The sequence below is a fragment of the Tachysurus vachellii genome, chromosome 26 (genome assembly GCF_030014155.1).
Source record: "Tachysurus vachellii isolate PV-2020 chromosome 26, HZAU_Pvac_v1, whole genome shotgun sequence".
Taxonomy (NCBI): Eukaryota; Metazoa; Chordata; class Actinopteri; order Siluriformes; family Bagridae; genus Tachysurus; species Tachysurus vachellii.
This window is the reverse complement of record NC_083485.1, coordinates 8,900,333-8,917,554: the sequence shown is the minus strand read 5'-3', so window position 1 is coordinate 8,917,554 and position 17,222 is coordinate 8,900,333. Positions and strand designations below refer to the sequence as shown.

The window sequence follows — 17,222 nt, the reverse complement described above, 5'->3', positions numbered from 1 at the left end:
GGTGGTGTATCTCTCAGGTGGTCTCTCACAGGCGGAGTCTCTCTCAATACCTCAATGATACCTGAGCAAAATAGTATTTATTTCTCTGTGGCGTTGTCTCCCAACCACTAATTTGTGTGACTCATTCAGTGCTGACAGGTCAGCTTTACTGACACAGACTAAACATCACCAAATACATGGTCTCTGAAAAAAGTGCTTCTTTTTACTAGAGGTGTATACTTAAATTGTGCCTCAAAAGCTCAAAGTGCAGCCTGAGTTTCATGTAATTTGGAGTTCTTTTAGATGAGGGAAGGAAAATGGAAGGAAATTGCATTGTATGTTTCATTTGTGTAAATGGACACTTATGGGTCGCAGTCACTGAATATAAAAACTAACATTTAGTCTTGTTAGGAATAAATATCAGAATGAACTGTGGAATTTGTGTCTTGATGTTAATTTGATCTGAAATGTGATTACTAGGATTTCAGTCATGTAAATCAATTGGAGCTGTCCTTGAAGCTGAACTGGCAAAAAAAAAATCAATAAGTAGAATATGAATATATGAATTAAATAAATCTGAGTATACATATATTAACTAAAACTTTGTTTCTTTCATCTGCTTGTCTCTATTAGCTTAGTATTAACAGCTGGGTGGATCATTACGCTGGCAAGCAGACAAGATCGTGCAGATTAGGCAAATGTTTAATAATACAGGTTATGTGGTATGGTATGTTCATGAGATGTGCTGTGTTTATGATCAATGATTGCTGGTTATGAAACTGAATAGGAAGGTTGGCAAACAGAAATGTTGCCCCTCCACAGACTAGAAAAGAAATCAGCCCCACCATATACTTCATACATCCTATTTTTTTATAGAATATCTCTGTAAAGCTTTGAACAGATAAGAAACTCTTCAGCCTGATCAAGCCACGTTTGCGGACATGACGTTGACACAGAAATGCATGCATAGACAACGAATTCATATGATTTCTGATGCGCATCTTTGAGAAAACAAGAGAGTCCTCTACAGATTAAATAGTATTTTAATACAAAACTTGTAGGCATGTCATTTCCTTTGATTTTATACAAACCTAAGAAATTTGGTACAAATAACATTGGTATGTTTTTGAAAATGTTTTGAGACACAGAGTTTGAAATACACAAATCCCTGGATTCTTTCTTGTCACAATCCTAAGATAACTAAATATATGGCAATATCCAGTATATTACCAAAATACATTACAAAGATAAACTGAAGTATAGTGATGGTAAACCATCCCATATGACAGCGTACTTGTACAGCTGAAAGAACTATAAAACATTTTGAGAATATTTTCCTAACTCTAGGAATTCTATTCAAAACACACTATTTCAGAAGGAGGAATTTTGACCCTGTTACCCAGTACTTTTAAAAACCTGTTACCAAATTTGTGTAAGCTGTATTACTTCAGTAGCATAAATGCTTTGCTTTCGATTCAGAATCAAAAAATGAGCTTTACTTCCCAAATCCAAACTACTCTATTATCCAGTAAGACATAAAAATAAATTCTTTATACACTATTGATCTTACCAAGAAAAACACATTTTAGTGCAGTTCAGATCACGACCCATGTGTTATCCTTCCATCAATCATTTACTATGAGGAGTTCACAGGAAACACACAGCTTATACAAGCTTAGCTAAGATCAATTCTCTTCTCTTTAATTCATAGCCTTACTTAACATTATCAGCCACTAGACAAATCAGACTCAAAATCAAGTCCAAAAGCTTTCTGCCAGACAAACTTTAAAGAATGCTGAGTGCAGGTCTGCTTAATAAACGCAATCATGGAAGTGCAGGGCTTCACTGAGGGTCCATGCTCGATGCAGCAACTATACCATGATGTCTTAACTGGCTTCTAAGCATCTGATTTTTAGATTTCCAATCTTCCACCTGTGTAGAAAATATGCAAAGTAAAAAATAGACAAGGAAAAATTTGAGTGTGCAACTTGCTTCAAGGTAAGGAATACATTTTACATCTTTATATATTGTTATCTAGGGACATTGCACGTTTGAGACGTCCATTGTGTATAGCCAAAGTGTGTGAAACGCTGGGAGGAATGGAAATTATTAACTCCCATTCGACTGGCTTTCTACATTGATCACTGAAGTGTTCACACCGTACAGGAAACATGTAGCTATATACTGTAAAATTCACTTAGTTTAAAATCCAAAAATGTTTTTTCTCCCCTCAGTCTTGGTGAATGTCTTGGCACACTGCTTACCTGTGACAAATATGTTCATTAAAATAGTCAAATCGAATTTAAAATAGATCCAATCATGTAAAGTAGTATAGCATGAGCTTGTCACCTCTTGTCTGAGGAGCTGGTTGTCCAGCCTCAGTCTCTCCAGTGTTTCCAGGTCCTCCGATAACCTAGCATTGCTTTGGCGCAACTCCTGAATGTAATCACAGGCTTTTGATAGGATCCCACCTTTACTCTGAAAACCCCAGTGAGAAAAAGAGAAAAGTTATTACACTGACTATCCTCCGTGTACGTGTCACTTATCTTTCAGCTGAATCTCTGTTCTTTGACGTGTTGAGATCAGACTTGCCTGGCTAGTTTTGGCCGAGTCCACAGTGCAGTCAGGGATTGTTTTGGAAAGCTGGACGATCCAGTTGTTAATTTTGTCCCTGCGTCTACGTTCAACTGAAAGGGAAAATTTTGTTTTTTAAAAATAATCCAAGGTCTTATAATGGCAAGAGCAAATTAGTAAATGTTTCTGTAAAGCCTCTAACAGGAAGTAGACATCTCAGTAGTGGTCAAGCCATGCTCATTATGTTGAAGGAATGCGTACATAGCCCAGGACACCGACTCTGAAGCTAAGCCGATGTGTATCTTCAGGATGGAAGGTTGTAAATCTGAGCCTATAATACAGATAACTGCTACAGTTATTCAACCCCGACTGCTCCGTTACCTTCATTGTGTTGTGCTCTCCTCTTGTCATCTCTTGAACTGCAAGGCATCTCTGTCTTACTGTTGAATCAAAAGGAGATTTAAGTTTAGGTGAAATTAGGGGTGGGGTGACACATTAGCTGTCACACATCAAAGCCAATGAAGACACATACCTCTGATTGGCTGTGCCTAACACTTCCTGTGGTGACATCATCACATAGAGTTGGCCTGAGGGCAAAAGAAATGAAGTGGAATGAAGTTATGCACACTTGATTACAGAACCATGTCCCTGTATTCTGAAAACTAATTGGTATTTAATAAACTGTGATTAAGACAAATTAAAGAATAGCAAATAACCAGCCATCACATTTAGCACCATATTTGATGAACTGATGAATTAATGATTACCAGTCATGCTGTTTACTTGATCCACTCTTGTACAGCTCCAGATATTGCGATGCACATTAAATTGTATTTAGATATTGTAGTAGATCACCAGATCAGCCTTCCAGATTACCCATTTTCTGTTATAATGTCAATCCACCTTTCATTTCCTTGCTTACCAAACTCCATGTTTCTTATACATAACATACAAAAGCCACAAAATGGTGTGCTTGTGTCACTGTGTGAGTGTGTGTATACACGTGGGCTCACTGCACCAACAAATGCCCATAAGCAAATAAGGGGCTGAGCCATGCCCTCATCATGCAAACACCTCTTACACACCTGCAGAAGCAGGCTGTGTGAGCAGCGAATCAGCTGCATGGACGTTGGTTACTATGGTAGCTGGGGCAGTGTCACTGATGGTGGATGGATAGTAGTAGTGCCCTTCATTGGCCTCCGTCTCCAGACCATCATCTTGAGAGTATACAGCCTGCACACAAACATTAAATGAGATCCCATCCAAACATGTACAAAATGACATTTCCTGAATAATTGAGAAAAGAAGAAGAAGAAGAAGAAAAAAAAAAAAAAAAAACACAATACAAATCAGCATGAGTTTCCATAAAGTGTGGAAATATACTGAAGAGTGCAGCCAGAGCACCGACCAAACGCACTCACACAAAGGGTATGGTAGTAAAGTAATGTAGTACAACATGTGCCCTATATCCACATCACAAACAGTGGATGAAATCAAAAGCTAGTCATCTAGTAATAGACAATAGCTCTAATGCCATTCATCCAGTAAGATAATGTAGTTCTAAAGCCACTTCAGTATTAATAAGACAATGTGGTTCTAGGTCTAATCATCCAGTAATACTCATCTGGCTCTAAAGCCAGTCTGCTTAATAGGTAGCTGTCCAGTCATTTTGAAACAATGTCATTCTCAGGACAATATGTCCATAATAAGGACAATATGTCTAATGGACAGTCCAAAGTAAATACGGTTTATTGTGTTTATAGTTTACTCACTTTGTTATAATCAGTGTTAAGGGCGTTTGTGCCGTGAATGACACAATGTTCTAAAGGCAATAAAGAAGCAACATGGTGCTATGTAACATCACTTAGTATTAATAAAAAGTGTTGTACATCTACTGTTGTACACAGTAACGATACTTTTGTTCTAAGGGTAATAATTCTGTTAGACTACTGGTATTGATTAAGTTACCCGTGTTACAGGGGGTATCCCGGCCTGTGTTGCTGCAGGGAATCCAGTCACAACGCTAACAGCTGCAGTTCCGTCTGCCTGCGTGTCCATCTGCCCTTCAGCAACATGGATCACTCGATATGTCACCTGCAGCACAGAGGCCATGAGGTTAACCTCTGAGAGGCATGGATTACCTCTCTTAAACAGCACAGCTTATTAGCATATTAGTAGTGCATCAGATCTTGTCCTTTAGAACCGTAAAGACAAAGCAGTGCCCAATTTGTGCACAGTTTAATTCCGTACCTGCCCGGTATTTCCCTCCGTTTTGAAAACGTACTTTATTGGCTGTTCAGCAGAAAACGTGGCAGCTGACTGTATCGTCGTAATAGCAGATGGATCGATGGCTGTAGTGATAGTTCCTATCGTAAACATACACATACACACACACGCACGGTGAGTTAGAGTTGCTAAACCAGCCAGTCAGGTACAGCAAGTCCTTCATCTAAACAAAGTACGTATTATGAGAACTCATTTCGCAAACAAGAAGTTTATAAAAACATGCCGGAAAAGTTTTTTTTTTTTTTTTTTAATGGCATACCTTCCTCCATGATAGGCACCTCCACCTGTGGATCAGGGCTTTTCTGTTGCCTGTAAGAAAGATCCTCTAGAATAAGACAATAGCTCTAATGCCAATCATCCAGTAAGATAATGTAGTTCTAAAGCCACTTGTTCAGTATTAATGAGACAACATGGTTCTGTTAAAATGGAATCACACCTTTTCACACCTGGTCACTTCATGTGTTTTCTCTGATCCGTTAGCTATCTGATTTGTTAAAACTGTTCCATTTACATTAGGCCACATAAATGCGTCTTGGCGAATCGGATATCAAGCTGATCTTTCTACTCCTGCCCAAAATGCAAATATATTTTAGCTCATTTTCGGGGTAATTAAAATGGAACACGCTTTGGTGTTTTTTTTGGTATTTTACGCGGTTTTCAGAATGCAATCAAAAAGAAGACGGAAAAAACTTGTTACGATGGTTATGCTACAAAAAACAGCATTTACTGTTTGCTGCATTTTCGCTGGCGGCAGCAGCAGCGCATTTTAAGACCCAACGAGACACCTGGGTGAAAGATCTTGTGTGTGTGACGTACTTCCGGTTGGGAGGAGTATAGCGCTGACGTATGTGGCTTGAACAACCACATTCATTTACACCTGTCCAGTTTCATCTGAAATGCGTCCCAGACCATCTCCTGAAGTGGTTTGAACGATTGGATTTATATCCGTCTCGAAAACGTTTCAGAGGGCATTTACACCTGGTCTTTTTACGATCGGATAGCTATCTGATCACAGAAAACGCATGAAGTGACCAGGTGTAAAAAGGCCCATAAACATAAACCAAAGCCTTAAATTTAACAGGATCTGGCTTATTATATATAAAAATATCTCAATCATCAAAAACATCTGCATCAAATACAATGTGTCACCATCTATAACTCAACCTGACAAAGACGTACAACAAGCTTTAGAAACTGAAGCTGCAGGATATTAATGTGTACTATATTATTATTAGAGTGTGAGCATGAATGCAAGTTAGTAATTTGAATGATATGAAAAGAAAACGACTGACAATTAAAATTAGGCTATTTTCATCAAGTATCATGAACCCAAAAAAAAAAAAAAAAACACACCTCAATCTGAAATGAACAAAGCCACACAATCATGCAGAGATGCCAAATCCAGCTCCTAGGGATCCACCACTGTGTAGTTCAGCTCCAACACACCTGGCTCAATATTTCAATGCTACTTAACACCTTAATTTGCTAGGTCAGATGTGTTAGGGTGTTTTTACACCTAGTTTGTTTGAGGATTGTTTCAAATAACCCCCAAGTGCTTCAGCACATAGCGAGACACGCTAACTCATGGCATCTATGGTGTGATGTGGGTAGCTCATTGTGATTGTGTTGCATGAACTTCAATTCAAGCTCTTGTATCTGTTACATTAACATATATAGCATATGCTATAAAAATACTTTTATTATTAACAAGCTCTAAAAGCTGCTTGGCAAAAGATAGCCAACTGAATAATAATAACAGATGATCAAACACAATACCCTCTTTCTTTTCTCGGATAGGCTATAACCACACCACAGAAGAGGGGAAATTCTGTGTATTCAATCTAATCATTTCTAATCAATGATCTGGTATGCTATAGCCAATAAAACAATTACCCTCAATGAAGGGTAATGGCTGAGAACTGCTGAACATCCAATGATAAACATGTGGTAGAATAAAGAAAACGAAAAGGAGTATGGTGAAAAAAGGCTCTGCTTATGATCCGAAGCATAGCATAATGTTATAGTGTGAGCAAGTATTGCTACTAAAAGCAACCCAAAACCTTTTAAAAGCAAGTAAATATTCTACAACGGCCAATTCAATCATCTGACCTGGATGCTATTGGGCATGTATTAAACTTGCTTTAATCTGTAACTGAAAACAGACTTGACATTGAGGAAACAGACCAGACTTGAGGAAACCTAGTGTCTGCATCCCTTTGTTGGCGTCATACTTTCTTATTTCTCATCTCATGGCCTCTCTAATGGTTAAAGCCTAGAATCAAAGTGTGAGTAGTGATACATTCACCCACGCAGAAAAAAGCAAACTGAGATTGTTCATTTTCGATCAGAGCTGGTGGCCTCTCAACATGAGAGACAGAAGCCATAAGACACTAGATGTTAACATGTCCATTGACAAAATAAAGAAAGATTTAAGCAAAAATAGAGCAACTTGGTGAAGCAGCATTCGATGGGAGTGAAGAGACAGGAGAGGGCACATGATCACTAGTAAAGAGCACAGACTGCTTCTCCTTTATCTCGTATTATCTACTCTCACAATGTTTCATTTCAGCTGTAAGAAAACCAATTTGCAACGCTAGTTGTGCCACCCACCCATAAGTGTTATTACAATAGCAACTAGTAGTAGATAAAATCACTGAAATGTGTCAAAAGAGCTTAAGGGATCCTTTCAAAAACGGTGTACTATGTGTAAGCAGTGAAACTCACCCCTTCATTGGTGTCAAGTCTGCCCTGCAATGTTCAGGCCCTTCACAATCTCGCACGAGTTTTAGTCTTCGACTTCACACACAGCTCCTAGTTAAAGAACGGACATGATGGAGACTTGTTATGACATGCATCACATAGATGTAACTGTCTGTTTCTCTTGTTAGCAAACTTACCTTCACACAGCTGGGACACTGACATGTACAATATATATATATATATTGTAAAGTACTTTTAAAAATAATGAAATAAATAAAATAATTCTTAGGAAGGCTACAATAGAATGATATTGATGAATTATATTGGACTATCAAAAGCAAACCCTAACTCAACACAATGTACAACACACATGAATATGTTTGTATAGGCTTATACTTTTATGAATGTATTTAATATCGGACCATAATAAAACAAATATGCAAATTAGTGCATGAACACTGTAATATGAAGAGTGTGCATTCTATATGAACTTTATAGTTCACATGGACTGATCTTTATCTGAAAACATTTGTTATTTCGTGTTCAATTAATAATAAAAATGTGTATTTTTTATGTGTATTTAGAGACCTATAGAGTTCTTATTCAATAAATAATACTATTTAATAACACTAAATATCTAAGAATCGCTACTAAACACTTCTAGCACATCATGGTTGTTAGCATGCTGCTCTTCCTGTACTATATAGTAGCTTCGTTAGCACTCGTGTATTGCCTTTAAGATTACAAATGAGTACACGTTAAGCGTCAAATAAATTGAAATAAAAAACACATTTAATTAAAAGATAAATCCTGAGTATCGAAGAAAGACAGCAGCACAACCAGTTAGCCTTTAACAGTTAGCAGTGCAGTTAGCCAAGTTAGCCATCCATCTTTCAAGCAAACACTAAGCAATAAAGCGAGATAACTTTTACAGTAAAAACCCTTTTAAAATAAAAACAAGTTATATAACCTTATAAACCGCCCACTTCACCCTACCTGGGATTTCCTTGCAAATTTATTTTGCAAAATTACCGTAAGACCTCCGGAAGCAAACCATTCCGGTCAGTGTTTATAATCTTTTACGCATGCGCATTGTAGAAAGCATGTAAATCACAAGTTCCACTAGAGGGCCACCAAACCATTGTTTCAGTCTATTTATTTGTTTGTTTGTTTGTTTGTGTGTGTGTGTGTGTATTATTTATTTATTTATTATTATTATTATTATTATTATTAGTAGTAGTAGTAGTAGTAGCAGTTATGTATGGTTTATATATTTGTTAATTAAGAGTAAAACGTTGCACCATCTAATGATGTGCACCTTTATATTTAGGGAGTACAAATATATTGTCAGATTTTAAATTTAGAGAATTAAGGTCTCTTACATTGTTTCCCATTAAGATCAAAATACTTGTATACATTAAATATATTTAAAATCTTAAAGGCGATGCCCCCTAACTTACGCCTTTTGACAAAATGGTTTAAAATATATAGAAATATAAATGCAATATATAACTAAAATACAGTTATTTTAATTCATTGAGATTAGACACGGGCAAACAATTGTTAAGACCATTTATGTTAACCCATATATTGAGCTAATTCAGCCATAAAACTCCTAAATAGTTTTATACAGCATGCGTGAACACACATTTTCTCGAAATGACTTCCATTAAAAAGTCACAGTTGACTGTATCTGTTCTCTGTGTTGTGGATTTCACTCGTAAAAGTGACACAAGATTTATGGCTGTCACTGAAGGTCCTAAAAAATGGCTAATCATGGTGCATGAATGCTTGACTCCCTTTTGTGATTTTAATGGTTCATTTACTTTCATGGCATTTGCCTCCATTCTTCTGACTCACTGGGTCAAGAAATAAGAGTACTCAGCCTAAAGACACAGGTAACATACTAAGAAAAGTGCACAGACAAAATCTTTAAATAAAAGTCCTAATTCAGGTAGTTTAGGAAGGTCTTTAGCCCATGTTTGAAGTTTCGGTGACTCAGCTGTTCATTCCAACCACTTAAGTCTAAATCCAATAATATAATTAAATGTCTTAGTTCTGTTACTCTGATTTATTTCCAGTTGTTGTCCCTACTTACATAGCCTATTTTTACCTTACAAAAACACATCCATTATGCTAGCTGTGGCTTTATTGCTCTTAAGATAATGCCATTATTGTTTGGAATCATGCCATGGCTTAAAATTATTAAAATACAACATGCTTACCATTTTTCACATTTTTGCCATTTACATTATTACAATAAATGTAATTCAATACAGCTATATTTTCATGTTTAATACCACCTTTACTTACTTTTCTGAAATCAGTGTTTGCTGTCCTTTGCTGTTTTGTACAGTGACACATTTAAATCCTTATTCAAGCTGTGAATAAATCATTTGTGGGAACAGCTGAACTTCACCTGGATTCTAGACTCCCTGACAGAGAGAGCGCAGGCAGTGCGCAGCACAGGTGCCCCACAAGGTTGTGTGTGCAGCTCTTGGCTGTTCATGCTGCTCAAGCACAACTGCACGGAAAAGTCGGAATCCAACCTTATCATCAAGTTTGCTAATGACACAACAGTAATGGGACTCCTCAGATTGACAATGAAACACCATAGAGAGAGGAGGTGGAACAACTGGTGAGCCAGAGTTACGACAACAATTTGTCTCTAAATGTAAACAAGAAAATTAGATCATTGTCAACTTCCGGAGAGGATCGGATAAACATTCATCCCTGCTCATCAGCGGCTCCATAGTGGGGAGAGTCAGTTGTACCATGTTTCTTGGGGTACACATTACTGTTGACCTCACCTGGACTACTAATACCAGCTTTACAGTAAAGAAGGCACAACAACTTTATTTCTTGTGAAGACTAATGAGAGCCAGCCTCCCACCACCCATCCTTACCACCTTCTACAGAGAAACTGTGGAAAGTGTCCTGGCCAGCTGCATCACTGTGTGGTACCCTACAGCGCCATAGTGAGGACAGCTGAGAAGATTATAGGGATCTACCTCCCCTCTATCCAGGACATTTTGCAGGCACGCTGCGTACACATAGCCTCTGTCATTGTTAAGGATCCCTTCCACCCCTCCCACAATCTGTGCCCATCAGGCAAAAGGTTCTGCAGCATCATTACACAAAATACAAGGTTCTGAAATGGCTTCTTTCTCCAAGCTGTTCAGCTGAGCACTGAACACCCTGATGCCCCTAAATATTAGTCTAAATATTAGCCCCTAAATATTAATTACACAAGTAAACACAGTGAGATATTCAACCTTGACGACCCTCACCCTCAGCACTGGAGCCCCACAGGGTTGTGTTCTGAGCCCCCTGCTGTACTCACTGTACACTTATGACTGTGTGGCCACTTCCAACTCCACCACCATCAAGTTTGCTGACAACACTGTTGTGGTGGGCCTGATCTCTAACAACGACGAGACGGCCTACCTACAGGAGACTAAAAACCTGGAGAGATGGTGCCAGGAGACTTTTTATTATTTTATTCTTATTTTATTTCTTGCCTTTTTATACTTTTTATGTTTTTTATTCTTATACCAGACAGTTGCATAAAGCATTTCACTGAATATCGTACCCTGTATGTATGTGTATGTGACAAATAAAATTTGATTTGATTTGATTTTGACAGTGTTCATGACTCTGCCATGCAGGCCATTTTTGCCCAGTCTCTTTCTTATGGTGGCATCAAATGTGGCTGAATTACAATTCTGCAAAGATGAGTGGACTAAAATTCTTCCACAGCACTGTAACAGACTCATTGCAAGGTATCACAAATGCTTGATTGCAGTTCTTGCTGCTGAGGGCGGCCCAACCAGTTATTCGGTTTAGGAAGCAAACAGCTTTTCACACAGGGCCATGGAGGTTTGGATTTTGTTTTCCCTTAATAATAAAAACCTTCATTTAAAAACTGCATGTTGTGTTTACTTGTTATCTTTGACTCTCTGACTGTGCACTTTAATCTACATTTTTACTTCAAACCTCACACCTACCTAATACACTATAGATGTGTGATTAAATGTAAAAAGAATTTTGTACTGTGTATGTGGAAGAGGTTAAGTATCTTTACCAGGTTGGTAAGTGCAAAGGAATCACAGTAGCACCACCACAGAGCAGGCATTATTTGGGTAGTGGACTATTATCTATACTCTAGAACAGAGGTATTCAACTAAAATTTAAAGAGGTCCAGTAAGAGAAAATTTCTTGAAGCAAAGGTCCGGAAGATCATAATGTCTAACTAGTTAGTGTGATATATATTTAAGTAGCCTAGTAGTTGTCTCAACATCTGCAAGCAATCAATACCTGACTGTCAAATCAAATAAATTCAGTACAATTCAAAAACCTTTTGACAATATTTATTGTCACATAACATAGAACTGAACATATGTATGATTGTAGACATGTATAACGTTCTCTCATTAAATACATAAAAGTAGGGCTACATTTCAAAATAAGAGAAAATAAATAAAACGTGAAAATTTATATCTCAGTGAGAGAACTGAGCTCTAGCTTGGCTTGGGTTAGGGTTAAACCTGGGCTTGAATGGAGTCAGAGCCATTCTCATACACATGTGGAGGTGCTCATTAGTGACCCTGGAACGATATTTAGTTTGGATTATGTTCATTGTAGAGAAAGCTGCCTCGCAGTTGTATGTAGAGCCAAACATAGTCAGGATGTATAAGGCTACTTGCTTCAGACCTGGGAAAGCTGTCTCAGGGACGCTGTCTTCAGATTTGAGTGGATATGTTTGTTCAAAACCTTTATGTTTTGTCTCATAATGGTGTTTCACACACTGTAAAAAAAAATCTGTTGTTTTTACAGGAAAACGCTGGCAGCTGTGGTTACCAGAGAATTCCTGTAAAAAATACAGCAGCACTGTAGATGACTTTTACGGACAAAATATGTAAATTGATTTACAGTCAATGAAATCACGGTTGAATCACATTAAAAAAATTGTTGTCTACAATTTTTTTTTGTTAATTTCACATAACTGTGTTGTATATAAATAAACAATTTCCTGTATTTTTTACATGGAATAATTGCTTATTGTGCATCAATAAATGATCAAATTAACAGGGAAATATCAAACAAAAACTAATTTAAACTGGTAAAACAACAGTAAAACTTTGCGTTTTAAATGTAGATGTTCTGTATATTATACATAAAATATCCATAATATGCTGTATTTTTATGTTTTAATAATGAAGTTATATTGTGGTAAATTTAAAAAATACACCTTAAAATAAGACAATAAAATATCACTTTTGCAAAATTTATTTAACAGCCATCAAAATAGATGTAAACAACTGGATGCATTTTTTTTTTCCAAACTAAGTTTGAAAAGTTATTTTTTAACAAAGTTTAAGTGCCAGGTGCACAACAACTCACAGTATGGCATAAAACAATTGGCCCATTTTTTTTAACTATGACTGAATCCAAGTTGAAATACTCCAGAATATTAACCTCTTTAAATCTGGACATTTTTCCACCACAAACTAGGCAAACACAGAGTCCCAGGCGCACAACAACCCAATTCACAACAACAACAACAACCCACACTCTCCCTGTCTGGAATGTTCCACAGTATGGCATAAAACTTCTCAATCTCCATAGAGACAATCAGGTGATGCCAATAGGCCAAGTTACAGGTCATATCTGTGGAGAGGCTAGCCCACTTACAATAAGAATGCAGGTTGTTATGGTATTCTTTTGCAATAAAAACATTTCTAATTGAATAAATGCAAGATACATACAGACCCTCTACCAGAAAGAGTTACAGTGCACCTTTAAGAGTTTAAAACAAATTACATAGTGCCTTAACAATAATATACATTTAACAAAGTGAAAACAGTATCTCTTCTCAAACAAACAGTCAGAGTCAACAGAAAAAGTTCATATTTAGGCTTAACGCCACTCGTGATCGGAGAGTTCCTGTATCAGGGTGAGGACTCGAGGGTTCAAGTTGAGAGGACGCTTGGTGTTTTTATTCTGTACTTTGGTTCCCTTTTCTGGGTTTATTGAGAAAAAACACCTGTAGATTAAAAGCATATTAAGCATTTTAGTTGATCAGTAAAAAATACACTGTGTGAGTGTCTGTATGTATGTGTATGTATGCATGTATGTGTGTGTCTCTGTGTGTGTGTATGCATGTCTGTCTGTATGTACATATGTGTGTGTCAATGCATGAATGTATGTGTCTGTCTGTCTGTGTGCGTGCATGTCTGTCTGTGTGCGTGCGTGCATGTCTCTCTGTCTGTCTGTGTGCGTGCATGTCTGTCTGTGTGCGTGCATGTCTGTCTGTCTGTGTGCGTGCGTGCATGTCTCTCTGTCTGTCTGTGTGCGTGCATGTCTGTCTCTCTGTCTGTCTGTGTGCGTGCATGTCTGTCTATCTGTGTGCGTGCATGTCTGTCTGTCTGTCTGTCTGTGTGCGTGCATATCTGTCTGTGTCTGTCTGTGTGCGTGCGTGCATGTCTGTCTGTGTCTGTCTGTGTGCGTGTGTGCATGTCTGTCTGTGTCTGTCTGTGTGCGTGTGTGCATGTCTGTCTGTGTCTGTCTGTGTGCGTGTGTGCATGTCTGTCTGTGTGCGTGCGTGCGTGCATGTCTGTGTCTGTCTGTGTGCGTGCGTGTATGAGCCAGACTAGACCAGGGAAAGTAGTAATGAGAGCCATGTTTACTCACCTTTGAAGAAACTCCGGAGTTGAAGCCAGCTCAGATGGATAATGGATATTAAAACAGTAGTAGCTCCCGAACATGAGGCACAATGCAGAAATGAATGAGGAGATGTTTGTGTTGATTAGGTTCTGATCCAGACTCAGCATGTATCTTGTTGAGGAATAGCAGGACTGTCCTAAGAACAAATTATTTAACAGGTTATATCAATAAGCTCTGCACTCACATGACAAATTCTATAAACAGTGCAATAAAAAAATGATTGAAAATAATAAATAAAAACAGACAATAACAGCAGGGGTCAGAGGCACTTGCTCCAGTTGGACATCTTCTGCCAGACATCTATCTTCTACATGGAAGAACATGGACTCCTCCTCATCAAAGTAGCTGAGCAGAAGCAGGAGCATCTCTATCACATCATCTGAACAGCCACTCTGCAGTCCCCGCATCCTCTGAAGCCTTGCATAATTCTTAAGGAACTTCTTGCTCTTGTTGACACAAACTGTGGTCATGTAGTCGAGAAGCCTTTTCCCCTTCAAATCCAAATTTCGTGTGAATGTCTCTTTGAGGTCAATCCCAGTGAGTTCCTTGAAGTGGACTGACATGCCAAGTTCATCAAACCAAAACGGCCACTCCTCTCTAAGGCATTTGATACTTTTTCCCTGGTTGACATGTTGACGCTGTGTGTAAAACGTAGACTTCATTAGACATTTTACCTCCTCTGGATTGGCATCAGAGTGTTGGAACATCACCTGGAGTTTTTCCATCTTTTGCTGCTGGCTCTCTTGAGTTTCTTCAATGGGCATAAATTTTACATTCCATTTGATGCACCCGTAAGTGTCCTGTATTGATGCGGTCTCTTGTAATGGGATCACATCTGTCTGGTCTGAGACATCAGTCTGATGTTTTCTTTTTCTTATTTTGGGTGTTGAAGTGCGCCTCACATTTTCAATTCTGTTTTGCAACTGTTTGACAAGGGAATGGTAGCCTGTTCCAACAATATCCCCCTCTATTACATCTTGGAGAGAATTGGGATATTTTGCCACCATTTTTGTTGCAACATCAGTTGAATGCTTTTTACCTACATGAGGGCATTTTTCCATCATCTCAGTCACAATAATCCGGACCATTTGCCGCCTCAGTTTTGTGCCGGGCCTTTTTCCCCTCTCCAAAGAATGCATCAATTCCTCAGGAAATTTACCCGATGGAATTTCAAAGTTGTTATCCCAATGTGTGTCAAGTCTTGGGCTGCTGTTGGAGGTTGATGATGAAATTCGGGGTGAAACAGAGAGGGATTGGGTAGATGAGGCTTCCACAGATGATAGTGAGCTGTTCTTGGGAGTGTGGTCTTTAAATGACAAAAAATAAGATTATAATGATTCACACTGTACAATATTACACAATGTCCATGTCTGCTTTTGAATAGTTGTGTGGTGTTTTTACTTACATTTCTGTTTTAACACAAAAAAAAAGCTTTCTGGCTTGTACAGATCTTAATGCAGTCAACAAATCAGCCTCTGTTATGAACATTAGATCATCATACGTCTCGACTCCAATGGACTGCAAGTGCTCTTCCAGGATGTTTTTGTTTATTGCTTGAAGCTGTGGTAGGACTTCCATGATGGCGACATCTAGGAAGGTTTGCTCTGAGTCACTCATATTTTGCACTGAAGAAAAAAATGTCACCTTCAAACAGAACAGAAAAAATATACAGTACATACGCTTAACAGAGCATGGACATGCATCAGGTAACACTTATATTAATGTCAAACTATTTACAGTGAGAAGTGAGCTTTAATTGGACTTTATTTTGCCACAATACTGTGTTTTAGTGGAATGACTTGGTATCCATCAAGAATGTATGATACCAAAGGATAGAAATCGAGCAGGTCATTAATGTTGATACACTGTAACCCAAGACTGTCCTTTGTCACAGAATACAGATGGTATTCTGAGAGGAAGATGCCTTTGTGGATATCCATCAAAACATACACCGATGTGTCATTTTGAATCAAGATGAGTAGAAGTTCACCAAACTCCATATACTCATCATTTCTGTTCACAAGAAACTGTCCTTTTTTATATGCAGTGCCCTTGTACTGAATGCCTGTGGTAACTGTGGTATTGCTTTCTAAAAAGGCTAACTCCCTGACTGGATGTTTAATAGTGTTACTGTAGAGATTGGGATAAAATGCACAGCTATCTTTCACTTGCAGTAGTTTACTGCATTCTTGCCCAGCTAAAAGATATGCCTGATACATCTGATGACGCTCTGACAAAGTTTGGCAAATGTTTTTGAAGTTTTTCAAGTGTCTGGCACATCTTTTAAAATAGCTGTGTTTACTTTCAAACCTGAGCGTCCACAACCTTATCAATGGACCAAATTTCAAAATCAGTGCTGAATAATGGCGCAAATAGTGGTGCTTGGGTTTTAGTAGAATTTCAGGAAACAACATCTTTCTCAACTCCAAATATTCTTGGATCAAAATGTCAAGATATGCTATCTGGGACAAGGAAATGTTCTGAGCACAAATAAGATCCACAATGTCTTTTAGCTGGAGAGCTAACTGCCATACTTCATCCTCATGGTTTTGCACTTTGTCACCAATCAAAACTGGTAGCAATCTCAAAAGGTTCCAGTTTTGAATGGCTTGCCCTGATAACTTGGCTCTGTCAGGGTTGACAGCACATGGCTTTGTGAGTGCTTCAGAACCTTTGTACTTAAACTGTTTGATGCGCCTGTTTAAGAGTGAGTGTGTGAACCATTTCTTCTTTTTTATAATGTCCTTCAGGTACAGTGCTAGATCATATGACAAGACTCCTTGAAAGAGGAGGACCAAAGAGGTCATGACCTAAACAAGGCGGGAGACCAGGCTGGGATACGTGAAAAGACTCAAGGGTATTAAAGATAGAGTTTACCTTTATTCCTCTGACACTCTGAATGTTTTCAGCCTGGAGATCAGCAACAGCTGCGTCATACGTCTCTGGGGTGCGTGGAG

General features: G+C 38.2%; 1 protein-coding gene across 3 annotated transcripts; it reads right to left on the bottom strand.

The window, feature by feature from the left end:
* Window positions 1-1,004: 1,004 nt before the first annotated feature.
* Window positions 1,005-8,653, bottom strand: usf1l (upstream transcription factor 1, like). Of its 3 annotated transcripts, none has more exons than XM_060863147.1 (11): window positions 8,531-8,653; window positions 7,564-7,650; window positions 5,099-5,148; window positions 4,804-4,919; window positions 4,522-4,647; window positions 3,639-3,786; window positions 3,086-3,140; window positions 2,935-2,993; window positions 2,572-2,666; window positions 2,329-2,457; window positions 1,005-1,911 (listed from the first exon to the last, which is right to left on the bottom strand). In XM_060863147.1, exons 2-11 carry the CDS (start codon window positions 7,569-7,571, stop codon window positions 1,822-1,824), a joined length of 876 nt encoding a protein of 291 aa, XP_060719130.1. In that variant the 5' UTR covers window positions 7,572-7,650; window positions 8,531-8,653; the 3' UTR covers window positions 1,005-1,821. The 3 variants fall into 3 exon arrangements, with proteins under 3 accessions (XP_060719130.1, XP_060719132.1, XP_060719131.1); XM_060863149.1 differs by having other exon boundaries at window positions 8,510-8,627; XM_060863148.1 differs by having other exon boundaries at window positions 8,536-8,627.
* Window positions 8,654-17,222: the final 8,569 nt, after the last annotated feature.